Raw genomic sequence first — 17487 nt, 5'->3', positions numbered from 1 at the left:
AACTGTAGACAGAAAATCAAAAGTGGAAAAGGATGATCACTTTTAATTCTGAAGGCTGCCTGAACAAGCTCAGTTGTCTGCTTACCTGAGTCTGATTGATTGCTATATGGTTGCCATGGAGAGGCGACTGACGTTCTTTTTCTTTATTGTGACGACTACTCTGTTTACTGCGCTGGAGCTGCTGTCTCAATTTGGCAATCTAGCAGGAAGAGGAGACAAAATCAAATAAAAGAAGGCGTGTAACTGACAATGCGCACATCTTGAGTCTAGCTGAAACGGGGAGGAAAGGCACCTGCCATACAAATAAGACTAACTACAAAACTACAATATCACACTTCAGAGATAAACATGGGTTACGATTACTGCTTCTTGCATAGAATTTAGTTGTCCTGATATGAATGCTCTCTTCCAAATACTAACTATTAGCTTAACATGAAGAGTTGCTTTCTATGATTGTTCTGAGAAGGTAAAGAGGTATATCTAAATGTTCATAAAAACATAATGTTGTAATTCACACATCTGCCTTGGAAAGAAGATACACTAATTCTGACCTGTTTACAGAGCTCTGAACATGCCTTCTAAGACAGAATTGTGTACTGTACTTACAACAGTGGATTTTAATAGAGTCTATGATGAACTCCCAAATACAACTGAGGGTTGTCCTCCAATGCAAAAGCCTAATAATGATGGGATTGATTAGAATGCAACCTTTCTCAGAAAAAACTGCTGGTTGCTGCTCTTTTGCATATGTAAATTGAAATAGCTTTCTGAAGTTACTCTTAAAACAAACAGCCAGGTGGCAATATTAGCTAACCAGAAAAAAATCAACTAGGCTTTGATGCCACAAAAAGGCATCATATAAAAATAAATAAATAAACTGCACATTTGATTTTGCCATGTAAAGAATGTGTGACATTATATGTAGAAGATCTTGCTCCTATAAGCAACAATCACACTTTTAGCACCTTTTGAATATATTTTCAGTTTGAACCTTAAACCCATCAAGAATGTTAGCATTGTTCCCAGTGAACAGGTGTTTAACACCACCCTATTCTTGCTCTTCACTGTGTTAATTTTGTTCGTTTTACTCCTCTTAACATATTTCAGCAGAGACTTGCAGGGGAGGGGGGTCCAACTGAGCAAGCTGGAATACTTGCACTGAAGAGGCATTTACTTAGTGCTGCGTTGGATACAAGCAACAATATCTACAATAATATGCAGTATGCCGTTTCTATGGTGTCAACTGAGCATATAAGAATTACTGGTACAGACAGTATATGATTATTTCAATTTTAACATATAATACCCAAATGTATTAATTGGCTTTCATGTTAATTGTGGCCAAATAATGACAAGAATATGTGAGTCACAGATACTAAGTTATATTTCAAACATCACTACGGGGACATTTTTGAATCTGGGACAGACTTGATTCTTATCACGCATCTATCTACCTTTGGAACAATGCACACAATAACGTAAAACAGTGCAGTACAGCTTTATGTCAATATTATCACAGAGAACTCTACTGACTCCCCAATGCATTCTGTACATTCACTCACATTAAAGAAACCCTTAAATTGGGAGTTTGTAAAAGGGAGAAGAACATGAATGTGCTCCCATGGACAAACTACATCCAGTGAACCTGTGAGACTTGAGGGCCTCCTGTTTGTCAAACTGGTAAACACTTACTTCTTTTAGTTGATCAGCGCTCCCCCATGAAGCTGAACGCTGATGCGATCTCTTTTCTAATACCTCTTCTGCCCAACAGCTAGGTGTCTAAACGAACAAAAACCAACAAGTATGATATGGCACCATTACTTGCTCTTGTTTTAATCTTATAATGTTAGAACACCATTTAACAGTTATATTGCATATATGTATATTTCACATGTGTATCTTCTTAGAGCAGGGTCGCCAATGTGGCACCCATGAGCGCAATGGTGCCCTTGAGGTCTGCCCCTGGCACACCCAAACCCTCTGAGCTCTGCCCCCCCCACTGCCCCCTTCAACATCAGGTGGTGAGGGTGATTAGCTTTTTCTACCCTGAACAGTAGACAGAACTGAAGAAGGAAGCTGGAAGAGTAATGCTCTTTCCCACATCCTCTTTCAAGTCTATGTGCTTTTTAAGGCTCAGATTAATGCTACTGGATCCGGTTTTTGCTCGGATCCCTTGAAAAAGTGATGTCTGTGTACATGCACTTTATATTTTTCTCACTCTTGAGGTGGGGATGAGAAGTGACCAGAGCGGGTGGTGCCTCACAATCCTTGCTCAAAAATCCAAATGTGTTCATAGGAGTAAAGGATTGGGGACCTCTGCCTTAGATCAGCCCTAAAATAGGATTAATATCCTTGATTAATGATGGATGCTATTACTGGGGGAGAAGCAGTTTAGTTTGCCGAAGTGAGTTTGTGGCAGAGGTAACATTTGAACCAGAAGACTTCCTGGTTCACAGCTCAGACAACTAGTCATTTCTAGGCACGACAATAGCTCTCTACAAACAACATGCAAGAGAATTTCCTTCATATGTTGCTAATAACATTTTCACCACGGAGCACTGTTTTAGATAAATGCACATTTCATTACTGCATACTGAAGTCACAAATGCATGCTTAGAACATGAACTAAATAAAAAACTTCTAAACAGCAATAACACAGACCTTGTAATGTTGGCAACTTGCAAGCTGTGCTCCTGCCACATCCCCCACTTTTCTTTACACTGCATCTGCTATATTGAAAATGTGGCTTGCTAAGGCAAGTTGAACCACATGAACAGAAGCAGATGTGAAAAGCTTCAAAACAAAGGAAGCACTTGTTTAGAAGTGCACAAGCGAAGTGCTTTAGTGCAACTGCAAAATACAGATTCCCAGACAAATAAAGAAAATAAATATTTAGCTCAAGGAAAAGGACAAGGAGTAGATATTGTAGTAAAATTTGCCAAAACGTCAGCCTGTGGGAATGAGAAGTCAGATTTGCAGTTTTGACTTAGAAAATGGAGAACTGGAAGTAAGATATCTTATTCAGAGCTATCCCTAAAGCAAAACCTTTTCACTCAGTACCACTCATCAGATTACATTGAGCTTTTTGATATCAAACTAACACCTGATTATCTATACTGTAATACTATGGGTTACACCACTTGTCATTTGTGTTAAATGGTAAATGGGTAATATATTTAAAATGTTAATCGTGCAGAAGAATTGGAGACATTTCTAAAGACACATATAAGAGATTCTAACATTTCAGTGGTTTCACAGACCCAACAATGGACTAACATGTTCATCTGCAGGCACAATAATTCCTTTCGCAGCAGAGTGGCTTCTCTCACCCTTACTTGTATTTAATATTCAGAAAGTGCTTGGAAATTTTTGACTATGCACAGAGCAAGCTTGTAATAAAACACTTGCCCTGATTGAAAATGGGGCATAAAAGTTGCCTCCGGGCAAGGTTCTTATCATCACCTTCTCTGGGCTTCCTCTTTTCTTCTGACAGATGCAATTCACAGACCTCAGCTGTGGTTGTGGTGCATATGAGAGAGACTCCACCCAGACTGGCAGTAGTAGAAGGAAACACAGCAGCAGCATGGCCACTGCAGTATCTGGCTTCCTTCAGACAGTGAAAGAAACACCAAGACAAAGGTAGCTCAGCCCAGAGGCAGCCATAACAATGCTATTGCCCCAGCTGGCAAAACACGCAATATGTTGCATGAGCTTGCTTACTCACTCTTCTGTTAAAGGGAGCTCACATTCCACAGCACTATCTGATCTTTTTAGCTGGTGATGATAGGGACTGAACATGCAAAGGACGTGCTTTTTCACTGAGCTATAGTGTCTTCCCATTTAAGTGTCAGAGGCTGAAAAGTATTGCCATTAAGGCCCTTTAAAAGCAACCATGTCAAAAGGACCATAACCCAAAATTGCTTTAACAAGCAGGTGGAAAATTTGAATTTTCAGATTTAGGAATGCTATAGCTCAAGTTGCTGGCTGGCTTTTCAACGAACATAGCGATGAGCTAGGAAAAAAAATTGCATCAACTCATTTGATTTTAGCAAATTATGACTGTAAAATTGAAATTTGAGAGCTTTGAAGATCTCCGTCCCCACCTCAAGTACTACCTCAGTCTTCTACTCATTTGCCATATAAATAACTCCAAATTCTATTTTCTCAACACCTATTATGAGGAGGAAAAATGCTACCCACATACTTTATTTTTAAAGCTACATATGAAAGAAACATGCAACTATTAAAATGAGGACCAGCAGCTGTTTTGGTACAGTGTACAGCCCCCCCCCCACTATTTCATGACTGTTCACTGGGCTTCTCTGATTTTCAAAGCACTAACTGTGCACCTTTAAAAGGCAGCACAACTGCCAGAAAGGCCTTCTATGCCATCCCTTTCATCAGCGTGGACTTTTGTTCAAGACGCAACCTGTTCTATGGGCACAGATCTGTTCCATGACTCCAACCGTCTAGCCCCGTACTTTTTACACAGTCCAGAAAACAGTGGAATGTAGCTGATGATTGTGCATAAGCCCACATAAGAGAAAATGAAAAAGTTGTCAAGTGTTTCATGGATAGCAACTTGTACACAGCAGATTGCAGGGAAATGCACATAACCCTGCAACTGTATGCTTAGGAGCAACTAGGACTTCAGCCCTTCTCCGTGTGAAAGTCTACCCTGCACTAAGCCACGGTTTTGTTGCATGCAAAAAGCAAGTATTTTTTTACAAAATATTAATAGCTAATTTATGCATGATGTCCTTTTATCTTCTACTACAATTTCTTGTGTTCTCCTTCACTATGCACAATAATTGAGTGCTAGTCATGAAATGTAGCTTTTTAAACATTCTCTCTTATAAAATAAGGTGCAAGTGAGCTGAAAACAATTTTTTTTAATCCATTTTTTTTTGTTAACCAAAATAACAATTATTATAATTTAAGATGCTGGTTCTGCAATATATTCATATTGACTGCTACCTGATACACGTGTCAAGGCTACAGAATTTTGAAGATTTCGATCTCCAAAGTAGTAAAAAATCTGCAACTGTAGATGAATTGTAACATTCTTTAAAATGCTGAAACTTGTACATATGGACAAACTTTAAAAGCCCATGTCTTTACTTGCACCACTTGGAGAGAAACTGTACACATGGAAGGTTTGAATGACATGTTATGAAGACGCATGATGAAACCACGCTGCTGAAGCTAAGCAGGCCCGGATCTGGAAAGTGCCTGGATGGAAGGCTGCCTGGGAATCCCAGATGCACAACCCCGAGTTCCATGATAGAGGAAACGGACAATATAAACAGTACTGAATAAATGTCCACATTCCATTTTCTTAGAAGCTACTTCAGTCACTCACCTGTGGAGTACTAAATGTTGCCTCTAGGTGAATAATGCAGCTTGAAAAGTTTTGGCCACTCAAAAGGGAGATGGCTTTCCCAACACATTCAAAATGCTATTTGTGTCATAAAGTATTAAAACACAGATAGGACATCAGATGGAACAATTATCTCTTGCAAAACTATTTGCCAGTCGGACTTCCAAAGGTGATACATGCATGTTGTCACGCCGTACAACCTGATCAGCAGTACAGCCAAAATCTGTTCTCAATAAGCATTTGTGTATTTGCTCTTTTCTAATGTTTTTAATTTATTTGGCTGACTTTTTTTTTACTTTATGAAACTTTTATTTGATTTTATATTGTTTTATTGCTTATGATTATTATAAAGGTAAAGGGACCCCTGACCATTAGGTTCAGTCGTGACAGACTCTGGGGTTGCGGTGCTCATCTCGCTTTATTGGCCGAGGGAGCCGGCGTATAGCTTCCGGGTCATGTGGCAAACATGACTAAGCCACTTCTGGCGAACCAGAGCAGCGCATAGAAACGCCGTTTACGTTCCTGCCGGAGCGGTACCTAATTATCTACTTGCACTTTGATGTGCTTTCGAACTGCTAGGTTGGCAGGAGATGATTATTATAGGGATTAGTTATCTATTGTGATTTTATTGTTGTTATGCACTGTACATTTACGGTATGTAACAATAGGATATTAAGTATAATAAATAAACAGTCTCATTAAGAAATTGATGTCACTTAGCAGTATAGACTTCTAATATACATGGGCAATATGCAGTCACTGATCAATGAAAATGTACCTAAAAAGCACTTTTTAAAGTAGTAAAACACTCAAAAAAAAAAACCCACCTAAAATGCATCTAAAATACCAACTTATTTATTTTGGCATATGTTTTATTATGACAGCAATAAAAAGTTTAAGTATTATATTTTCCCAATGCTTCTCCAAGCAGTTAGTGGTAAGATATAATTACATCCAAAACTCAACATGAAGCATGAAATCTCACTTGCATACAACTTTTGGAAACAAATGTTCTTTCCCCTGAAAGTGACTCTGTAGGCAATATTTTTAGTACACCTTAATTAAAATTTGTGACAACCTTCAGGCACTAGATAAGATCACGCTGCAAGTCATATCTGGGTTGCAGGTTACCATCTGGATATAAAGTCTGAAGAATGAAAAGCACTTTATTTGCTTTCAAAATAAGAAATCGCTAAGAGGTGCCAAATTCTACACTTTGGATTTGGTCATTTGAGAACAAAATGATTTAACTGCTTTGAAAACAGACAATTTTGAACTGCAGTTTAATTTTTCTAAGTCTTGTGAGCCTATTTTGTCCACTAAAACAGATTAAATACCACAGCAGTTAGTTTTAATTTGGTCTCCGTCATGTTATTTTAGTGTTGTAGTACTAAAGTGATGTCCATAATCGTGGTAAAACATCAGATTAGTAGTTTTATGTCCTTGTTCAAAGATTTAGCAAACAGTACCTTGCATAGTTCACTCAATTCAGGCCAAATATATGATATTCTGTCTATTTTTAACACAGGATTAGCTGGGACTGGCCATTAATTAGGTGGTTGGAAGGCACAAGAACAATCATGATCATTTTGAAGTGGATGGGTTTCTTACATACAGAATTATGATCTTGAGATAAACTGATTTTGGTCTAATATAGTTTATCCATCCCTAACAAAAGTGTTGAGAAGCGGCTGGGCCCAATACATTTTACCACCAGAAATGAAGGACAAGGCAGGCGAAGAATATACAGAAATCAACTGAACTAGCCATTTAATCTCACTTAAACACTGATGAGAGGACAGTGTCCTCAACTGCCCTTAAGGGCAGCAGGCTAGTAAACTGTGTTACACACAGTTGTTTTCCAACAGAGGAATATACCTGGGGAGCTGCCACTCTGTGCCCCACACGGACTAGTATGTGGCCCCTGAGGCGGCAGCCAATACTCTTTTGCTTACTGCTAGGATAGTTCCTGGTTTAGAATCTAAAAATTGTGAATCACCAATAGAACACAAGAGCCCATGAAGATTTTTGTGTGTAATTTAAAAAGAAAGTGCTGAGGCTAAGACCTTAAGGGGTACCAGGACCAGTATTTTTTAAAAATGAAAATTATTCAGCTACATAGGAAGCTGCCCATGGATGGGTGCTGTTCCTGATGCTGCCTTTTATTAATGGTTTGAGATCTGTGACTACTGGTTTTGTTTTAAAAGCCACCTTAAGAGGATTTTATTTTGTTTTTACCTTTCAAGCAATTTGCAAACTTTTTAATAATAAAAATTAATAAAAACCAGGTCGGACCGTTTGCCCATCTATCCCAGAATTGTATACTCTGATTCACAGCAGCCCTCTGGAACAGATGTATGCAGCTAATGTGACACTTACCAGATGTTGCTGGACTACAATTCCCATCATGCCCAACCACTGGACATGCTTGGTGGGGGTGATTGCATTGTGAGTCCAACAATGTCTGGAGGGCATCATGCTCTAGCTCTAGGATACAGGTAGCCAAAGTAGTGATCTCATGATATGGATCCATTAGCCGCAGCCAACACAGCCAATGTTCAATGATGAGAGCTACAGTCCAACATCATCTGGAAGGCGCCACATTGGTCATTCCTGCTCTAGCGACTCTGACAAAGGTTTTTCTATCCCTTTCTACTCAATCCTTTTAACTAGAGACATCAATAGACTAAACCTAGAACTTTTTGCATTCAGAGCATGTGTCCCACGGCTTGGGTTATGGCCTTCCTCCATACTCTGAACTGACACTCAGAACTGAACCAGCTCACCATGTTTTTCACTAGTAATGCAGTAATTATAACCCAGATATACTTTTAAACTAAGCTAACCAGCAGTTAAAGGAAAACATGATTTCACCCCAAGTAAGTAATAATTGATTGTATTCCTTTTACATAATAGTGCCTAAAACCATACATCCAGCAAGTCTAACCATTCCATTACTGCAGAATGGCTCTCAGTATTTCCAATACTCCCAGCTACTATTATGTCAATCAATAGCCAGATCTTGATGTAGAGTCAGACCAATGCATTAATAAGGACAGCATGAAACACTCCAACCAAAATGAAAAATGGGTCAAAGTGACCATGTTCCCTAAAGCTCCAAGTTAAATCAATAGAATTTGAGGTAATCAACTGTACATGTTGAGGTCTTGCTAGGCCATTTAACAGACAAAGAATGACAGTACCTCCAGTTTGCAAAACAGATACAATGGAATTACAATATTAGAATTACTATGACAATTCACCAGTGACATAACTGAAGTTGAAAATTTAAATCTCAACTCCAAAAGTCCTTTCACATCTTTCTTCAAATCTGTTCTATGCAAACCAAAGGAGGGCATCTGTTCCACTGAATAATTTGGAATAATCAGAGATAAATACATTATTCCCCTTCTACAACTAACACTACTGTTCACCTGGAGTATCACACTCAACAAGGTATTTTTATTATTATCATTCATTCATTGTGTGGTACCCAATGCACTCTTTCTGTAAGCGCAAGATATAAGTTTACACAGTTCAAGTTCCCCATCCTATGTGCACCCTCCCCAAGTCAGCTATGAAGAGTTGAGGAAACTCCCAAAACAGATTTAGGGGGCGGGGCACCTGAGAGTGGGAGAGGAAGTTCCATTGCACAGCTAAATGTCCTTGCACTGATAGAGCAATTGAGTTGAATACCACTCACTTTTTTATATTCCACCTTTCCTCCAATCAGGAGCACAGAGCAGCTAACACTAAAAATTAAACCATGCAGTGATAAAATAATCAAAACTATAAAATCTCAATATAAAACTATAAAATCAGCAGCAAGGGGACCACACCTAATCATCTGAATGACTGGACAAATAAAAATATATTCAGTGACAATTTCTACTCTAATGGCAGATTGAACACCCCCTGGGAGGGAGTTTCAAAGCTTGGGTGTCTCATTATCCTAGTTAGCACACTAAAGCTGCAGTTATTTAACCACCAGGTGCTGCCAAATATATGTGTTTAATATGGGGATTCAAGAACAACTTAACACCAGCTTAGAAGATTAGGCTGCCTTTAACTTTCCTGTATTTAAGGGGAAATTCCAGCTTTCCAGAAAGGCATTAAGCAGGGTGGTAAAAAGGGCTTAGCTACTTCCCATCTTAGATAAGTTATCATAACCCTGTACTCTGTTTTTCCCATTCATAACACACAGGAAAAGTACAGAAGAATCATATACACTGCTACAGGGTATGGAAAGCTGACTACAGATCTGAGGGAAGAGAAAAAGGCATTATCTTAATTGCTTTATATTCAAAAGAACCTTAAAGCAAAGTACAAGACAGAATAAAATAGAATTATACTGTAAAAAATCAACCGGGACCAGGCCAAGAAAATCCTTCTGGGAAGGCATGTTGGACTAAAAATGCCATTAAAAGGCACTGAAATGCCAAGATAACCAATGCCTGTCTGATATCCACTGGAAGGGAATTCCTATAACAGTGGGATGGCTCTATTATTATTATTATTATTATTATTATTATTATTATTATTTTATTTTATACCCCACCCTTCTGGCTGGGTTTCCCCCAGTTGTTTGTCACCATGTAGCAGACCTCAGGGGCATGAGGCACTGCAAGAAGTGCATACCCCATGGCTGTACCAGTACGTAGGAAGATAAGAAACTCTCTCAGGTACTCTGATCCCAAATTCTTTTAAAGACCAATAGGAAAACCTTAAATCTGACCCAGTAGCATGTTGGCAGTCAGTGCAGATCCCTGTGCAGAGTAGGTATTATATGCTGCTGATAGTGTCAGGAGCTCGTCCTACACTCAAGTAGGACCTTGGCAGAGACACATGCCCGACTGGCATGTTCCCTCCCTCCTGGTCGATCATTCAGGAACTTCAAAAGCTTTCTTCTGCCCGAACATCGCCGCGACCGATGCCAACAGACATCGGCACACTTAGGGATCCGCAGAGTCTTCGCACCTTGCATGACAGACCTCGGCAACTCAGCATTTTGGCTAATCTACATTATTTACATATAAACACACATAGAGCACTGCAACATGGCTTCCTCTCTCTCTAGCATCAAACAACAAAGAGAAAAAGAACCAAGGACAATAGTCCCACTTCACGGAACACAGTAACACAAACATCCTGTCTCCGTCACTTCCCACTCTGTGGAGTCAAAGCATACACCATCATGTTAAAGACAACAATCCCATGACTGTAATCACGGAGCAGGAATATCAACAGTTAGTAGTGTAGATGCACTACATACATACATACATACATACATACAAACATACATACATACATAACTAAATAATACAGTAATCAAGTCTAAAGGTTACCGACTCATGAACAACTGTGGCCCTAGCTGGAAAAAGGCCCTCTTGGCTACTAATAACATCTGGGCCTCTAGTGACAAGGATGGATCCAGAAGTACTCTCGGATTACAGAGCTCCTCCTTCTAAATGCGTGCAACTCTATCTAGATCAGGAAACCAACCTGAACATGGGAACTTCTCACCTATGGTGCCTCCATCTTGTCAAATTGATAGCCAGCAACTGTTCTTTTCCCTGGGACTTACTTGGTCCTGGGGTTTGTCTTCAATTAAACACTACAGTTCAAAGCCACACTAAAAGAGCCACCCTGTCCAGATATTAGACTCAACATCTGAAGCAAGGAAGAGTCAATGCTAGGGAACAAAGCTCATTTCCTGAAAGAGCCGGCTGAAGCACCTATCTTGTCCCAGTGCCAATTTCTACAGGTACTGCAAGCCCATAAAAAGCAGCATTAAGAACAAAAAATAAAAGAAAAATCAATCTGGAACAGGAGACAGGAAATGCACAGGTGGGCCTCTAGAATGGATGCACATTAGTGACAGTTGATTTTTGGACTTTCACATTTCTATAGTATTTGAAAAGAAGACTAAATATAAAGTTCAGAATCCCTCCTGTATACCTAACGTACTCATGCCTCAAATTAAAAAGCTTCATTAATAAAGCTGTCCTGCTCCAAGCAAGAAGACCCCATGGCCATAAGGCACACCTGAAATTTCAGAAGCCACAACCCCTCACAAATAACATGCAGATGGTATTCTGTATATCAGAGCTCACCAGCGATCTATAAGCTAAATAGACCAAATGCCCTAACTTTGCTGCAGTAGAGGGAAAATACCATCTTGCACATGGCTGCTCAGAACCTTATGACCTTTCCAAATGGACCCTAAAATAAAAGACAGATCCCTGCCTTGAGGAACTCCCAACCGAAGCCTGGACTGTTGAGTAATAAGGAAAAGAGAAGTTGAACATGGCAGGGGTGCGTGAAGTGGAGGCAAGAGTGAACTAGAGAGATGTTTATATTAGGGAATATTACAATATGAATTAGAGTATGTTCCCTCAGCTTGTTTTGCTTCTTCTCTTACCCATCCTCAACCAACTCATCCACAGTGTTTTTAGGTACCAGAACTGGCTATGTATTGCACATATTATTTGGAATGAATGACACACAACAGTTAAGTAAATAGCAATGATTGGCTTCTCAAACATACCTGAGTGGATTTATCCTTCATGCATGAAGGATAGTGTATGTGGGGATCTCGTGGCCACTGTCCTGTGAGGTAAGGTCCCGTTATTGTGTCCAAAGAAGAGGTACGTCTTATGGTGCTAGAAGTTCTAATTTGCTGGGCTTTTGGCCTGTCCACTGAAACAGAGACATGTTATATGCAACAGTTAATATGGTGTTTTTAGCTATTCACATCTGTTTTTAGTGTGGCAACTAGCACAAAAGGCCTTTTAAAACTGAAAATATTTGCCTTAAGTACAAAAAAAACCCCTCTCAACAGTTGAGGTACATGTGATCAATGCCAAGTATTCTGTAACTAGAGGGAATATGCACAACTGTTACAACCAGACTACACTAAAGGTGAACTCAGGAAAGAGTATTTGTAAGATTCTCTCTCACTTACTCTTCCATCTTTCAATCCTACCATATATAAATCCAAGGCTTGATATTCTGCATTTTGAAAACTTATGGCAAGCTACAGTTTCCGGGGGAGGGGGGAAATACACCGGAAGGCCACACCTTTAAGAGTAATATTTTTTATGATACATTTGTAATAGGTAAGGCTGAAAACCTAATTTCACCTTCTTAGAAGTTAAGCCCCACTGAATAGGACATGGTTAGAGCTGAACTGCAAGAGTTTATTTCATTGTATGTGCAGACACAGTGTGCTAGACAAAACGTTATTATATTAAGAAAATACAACTAATATTAGAGCTGTGGAAGCTACACTATTCCAGTTAGATCACTTCTCATTGTTTTACCTTGCATTTTCTTAACAGATTCTGAGCCTCGTGTGACAATGATGACTTGAATATAACATCCAATTATGGGGACAATGTATCCCATGAAGTACCATCTCCATGTCCTGAACTACGTACTATCAAATAGCAGGAAGGGAGGGGAAGCTATATCATGGAGAACCTGCAACTTTCTACCTCCAAAGTTATTAATAATTCATTTCTATACTGCAAATTCATAAAAAGATACCCACGTAGTATACAGAATCTCAATTAAAACCAAAACATCAATAAAAATCAACATATATAAAAGAATCTGAAATACAAAAATAGATGTTCTAATGAGATAACGAAAACAATAAATTATTTCCCTAACACGTGCTAAAATAACAAAGTCTTTAAGTTGGCACTTGGAGCTCATTACAGACAACGCCAACTTGATTTCATTAGGTACAGAATTCCTTAACTCACACATAATGCACATTTTTTTGCCAAGGACAGTCTAGCACTGCCAGGCACCGTCAGACATGCCTCTGTGGCAAATTACAAAGATCAGGCAGGGGAGTAAGGAATAAAGCCATATTTTAAACACAACGCCCAAGATTGCTTAGAGCTGTATATAATAATGGGATACTAAAAATAACTTGGTAGCATAGTGACTGCTAGTGCAGCTCCCAGATAGGTGCAGGGTAGCATGCTCAGTAACTACCCGGCTGCAGAATTCTGTGTCAGCTACTGCTTCCAAACCTACTCCAAGGGCAGTCCCACATAGAGTGTATTATAGTAGTCTGTCCTCAGTTATCAATGCTTGAACCGCCATAACCAAGCTATCCTGATTCAGGAACAGTCACAGCTAATGCATATGCTGAAGCTGGTGGAAGGCATTCCTAGTTACTGAGGCAACCTGAGTCTCAAGGGACAAAGCTTGGTCCAGGAATACCTCCAGACTGCATGCCTGCTCAGAGGGAGTGCAAGAACAGGCAAATGGTCTATATCTCAGACACAGAAACCACTCATCAGCCATGTTTCCACCTGGCCAGGATTTCAACTCAATTTACTGGCCCTCATCTAGCCCACCACAGCATTCAGGTACCAGTCCATGCTTTGCACAACCTCACCTGATTCAGACGTTATAGAGAAACACAAGATGGTTGTTCTTGGCATATAGGTGACACCCGGCTCCCAACCTCTTAACAACTACTCCCAACAGTTTCGTATGTTTAATAGCATCAGGGATAATATAGCGCCCTGTGGCACCCTATAAAACAAGTGCCAGAGAGCCGAAAGGTACTCCCCTAATGCTATCCTTCGTAACCAACCTCATAGGTAAGATTGGAACCGCTGTAAAACAATGGCCCCCAATATCCTTTCCTTGGAGGCAGTCCAGAAGGACACCTAGTTGATGCCATCAGAAGCTGCTGAGAGATCAAGAAGTAGTAACAAGGTTGATCCACTAGGAAATCCAAAGTCAAACTCAATTCTGTTCCAAAACTGGGCCTAGATAATCAGTCTCCTCCAAGAGTACCTACACTTGTGCCAACACCTTCTCTCAACTCCTTTGCCCTAGAGAGAGTATTTGTGACTACATGATAATCATTAAAAGCCAATGGGTCCAACATGGGTCCAGCATGCATTTCTTTAGAAGAGGACACTTTCAGCCAGGCAAATAAACTGCACCCAACCACTCATACCTCCTCTACTAGCTTTTATGAACCAGGGTGGACAAGAATCAATAGGGTGATTTCAATGATATATATTTTTTTTTCAAAATGAAAGAGCATGATAACCTATCGTAAGTATTTTTTTAAAGTCAAATATACTACAGCAGGATTTCTAAACTCAAGATTCAAAAGTATTAATGTTAGCAATGGTAGCATTGTTACTAGATTACTAAATAAGGTTTTTACGCTATACTATTATGAAATCAATGTTGGTAAAAGTGCTTTCAGAAGTTACAGAATATACAGCCCCTTTATTGTATTTGGTTCAAATCGTTAGTGTGACACATATTGCTCCTGCAATGAAGTTGCAAAGCTTTTAGACAAGCGATCAAAATACTTTGTGCTTGTCTCTTGCCACAGATTCCTTCATTTTCTGCATCAAGTGAAAACTGATGAATGTTTAAAGACAATACAAACCAATATGAATGTTATTTGAATGGCCACTGGAAAGAAAGGCTTTTCAAAGGGGGCAACAAAACTGTGAAAATCAAACTGTTTCCCCATTTCCCCTTAGGTGCCAGTTAATACCTATTCTGCTGCCATGCTTTCAAGTCTTCTGTAATGCTACTATGAAGCTAAAACAAAAGTTCAAAATAAGAAGCTATGGTTCTTTCGGACATAAATTCCAGTAACATTACTACAGTGGTGCCCCGCAAGACAAACGTCTCGCAAGACGGAAAACCCGCTAGAAGAAAGGGTTTTCCATTTTGGAGGCGCTTCGCAAAGCGAATTTCTTTATGGGCTTGCTTCGCAAGACGAAAATGTCTTGCGAGTTCCTGCGGAGTTTTTTCCCTTCCCCCCCCCCCTTTTCCTAAGCCGCTAAGCCGCTTATCAGCTGATCTGCTGATAAGCCGCTTAACAGCTGGTCGCTAAGAGCCGCTAAACCGCTAACAGCGCTAATCCACTAAGCTGTCAATGGGCTTGCTTCGCAAGACGAAAAAACCGTTATACGAAGAGCCGAACAGATTAATTTCGTCTTGCAAGGCACCACTGTATTTTTTAATATATATTATTTACTGATATGGAACAGGACATAAAATAAATATGGTTCAATATAAACAATTTCCTCTTTTTTATAATTTTATGTTGTATGCTGCTTTAGATTTTTAATATAAAGTGGCACATAAATAAAAAGCGAAGCTTACTGCCCTAGATTGCACATCACAGGAAGGCAAACTATGGTTTGAGCCCCTCGATAAGACAGATATGCCATGATGAGTAAAATACAGTATATGTTGAGCTTTCGATGGAGTAAAGAAGCAAAGCACACCTCCCTTTTCCACTAGTCTTTTCCCTCCCTCTACTCTGCACCCCTTATTAGTGTGCACGCACACACAATGTCCATTAGTGCCATATAATACAGCCAGCAAAGGTTTCAGGAGGCTTGGAGGCTGCTCCTGAAATCTCCCTTGTGAACTCTGTTCTAGGATAGCCGAAACCTGAACAGCAGTGCTCTTTTTAAGAAGTCATGGATACGCTGCACCATTTTGTTGCAGATCTCCAGCTGTGATATATGTAACATCCAAATGTATTACTGCTCCTTCATTTACATTCTGGTAGGATTTATTTCCCAAGCTCAAAAAGACAAGTTTCTTCAAACGTCTACATATAATTTTAAGTCCATAAAATAAAACCTTCCTTTGTATACTACAACATTGGATTTTCTTTTTTAAATTCTTCCTCCTCCTCCACCCCCCCCCCAATATTTTCCCAAAGGGCAAGAACAAATACATGTTCGAAATCTTTAGATGCAGTAGCTTGTAGTTTTATCTCTAACACTATTTTCAACTGATTTCCATTTAATTTTTTTGTACTTTTTTGTATGTTTATGTACTAAGCTTTAAGTGATATTTACAGAACATTGTCATGTTCGCTACGGACTCTTGAAACCAGAATTCCCATATACAGCTAAAGTACTGAACACATGAGTTTTCCAGACTTTACTGGGGTCACGTAGCTGGCACTCTTGCCTTTTTTAAAAAAAGAGCAAACAAAACTAGGAAAGATTTCGACTACTGAGCAACTATTGGTGAAGATAAGATTACATGACCCCATGACTGCTAATGAATGCTTGGATTACAGCCCAAACCAGATCATATTCAAGAACATTACACTTTTTGTAGAATACACAATTAAGCTCAACTTTTATTTAATGTATTTTCTCTCTGGAGCTAAAATAGACTTCAGTACCTTAATAGCTTAAAACCACTCATTTGAAGTTAAAAAAGAAAAGTAAGCTTCATCTTAGTTACAGGAGGAACTTAGTAAACTGTACTAGCCTGGGTTCCTGACAGTATTTTACAGTTGTACACAGATATGTAACAACTTGAAAGTTTTAAACTTCAAAAATCCAAGTTAAATTATTTGCAAAACTGAGTTATGACTAAACTTGCCTGTCATTTAAAGAAGATGGAAAGTATTTTGTACTCTCTGCTAAGCAACCACATATCATTGTTACTTATGAAATAAATTTTTTATATAGGTGTTTATCTAGATAAATTACAAATAAAGATTTAAGCTGCTGCACCCTAAGTAGCAATCCCACGTTTTATTTTATTTTGCACACTGGCAAATCAGAATACCAGTTGAAGGCCTTCAATGAATTACAGGGATGGAATAAGCAACTGGGAAATTCCACCACAACAGCAACAGCACAATATTTCTAAACCCTGGTACTTTATGGTATAGCTTCTTGCTCACTGAAGCTGAACCTCAGCTGTTTAGCAATTGTCCTGAGGAGGGGGAAGTGAACAGAAAACTGCCTTGAGAACTCTGATACAAGGAAATAGTAATAACTGAACTTAAACTGCTACTCTATCCCTGAACATGAGCTATATAGCATAGATAGAATGTTTGCATCTCCCTGCCTTAACATATAGAGTCTGGGTGTGCGAAGATTTGGCCTCAAGGGTAGGAACCTCATGGCACACTGAATAATTGGAGAGAAATCCCTTAAGCTATGGGTAGGCAAACTAAGGCCCGAGGGCCAGATCCGGCCCAATCGCCTTCTAAATCTGGCCCACAGACAGTCAGGGAATCAGCGTGTTTTTACATGAGTAGAATGTGTCCTTTTATATAAAAGGCATCT

General features: G+C 39.3%; 1 protein-coding gene across 3 annotated transcripts in view; it reads right to left on the bottom strand.

Moving 5' to 3' along the window:
• Positions 1-17487, bottom strand: part of GLCCI1 (glucocorticoid induced 1) — a 41076-nt gene that overhangs the window by 16754 nt on the left and 6835 nt on the right. For 2 of the 3 annotated variants that reach the window (XM_083705295.1, XM_083705297.1), the window contains 3 exons: positions 11928-12079; positions 1693-1779; positions 86-199 (listed from right to left, as the gene is read on the bottom strand). In XM_083705295.1, the coding sequence (XP_083561421.1) occupies positions 86-199; positions 1693-1779; positions 11928-12079 (353 nt within the window). The remainder of the gene's footprint in view (positions 1-85; positions 200-1692; positions 1780-11927; positions 12080-17487) is intronic. The other variant, XM_083705296.1, reaches the window with a different exon arrangement.

Source organism: Podarcis gaigeae (genome assembly GCF_964106915.1).
Source record: "Podarcis gaigeae genome assembly, chromosome: 12".
In the NCBI taxonomy this organism is placed as follows: Eukaryota; Metazoa; Chordata; class Lepidosauria; order Squamata; family Lacertidae; genus Podarcis; species Podarcis gaigeae.
This window is presented reverse-complemented; position numbering and strand designations above follow the sequence as displayed.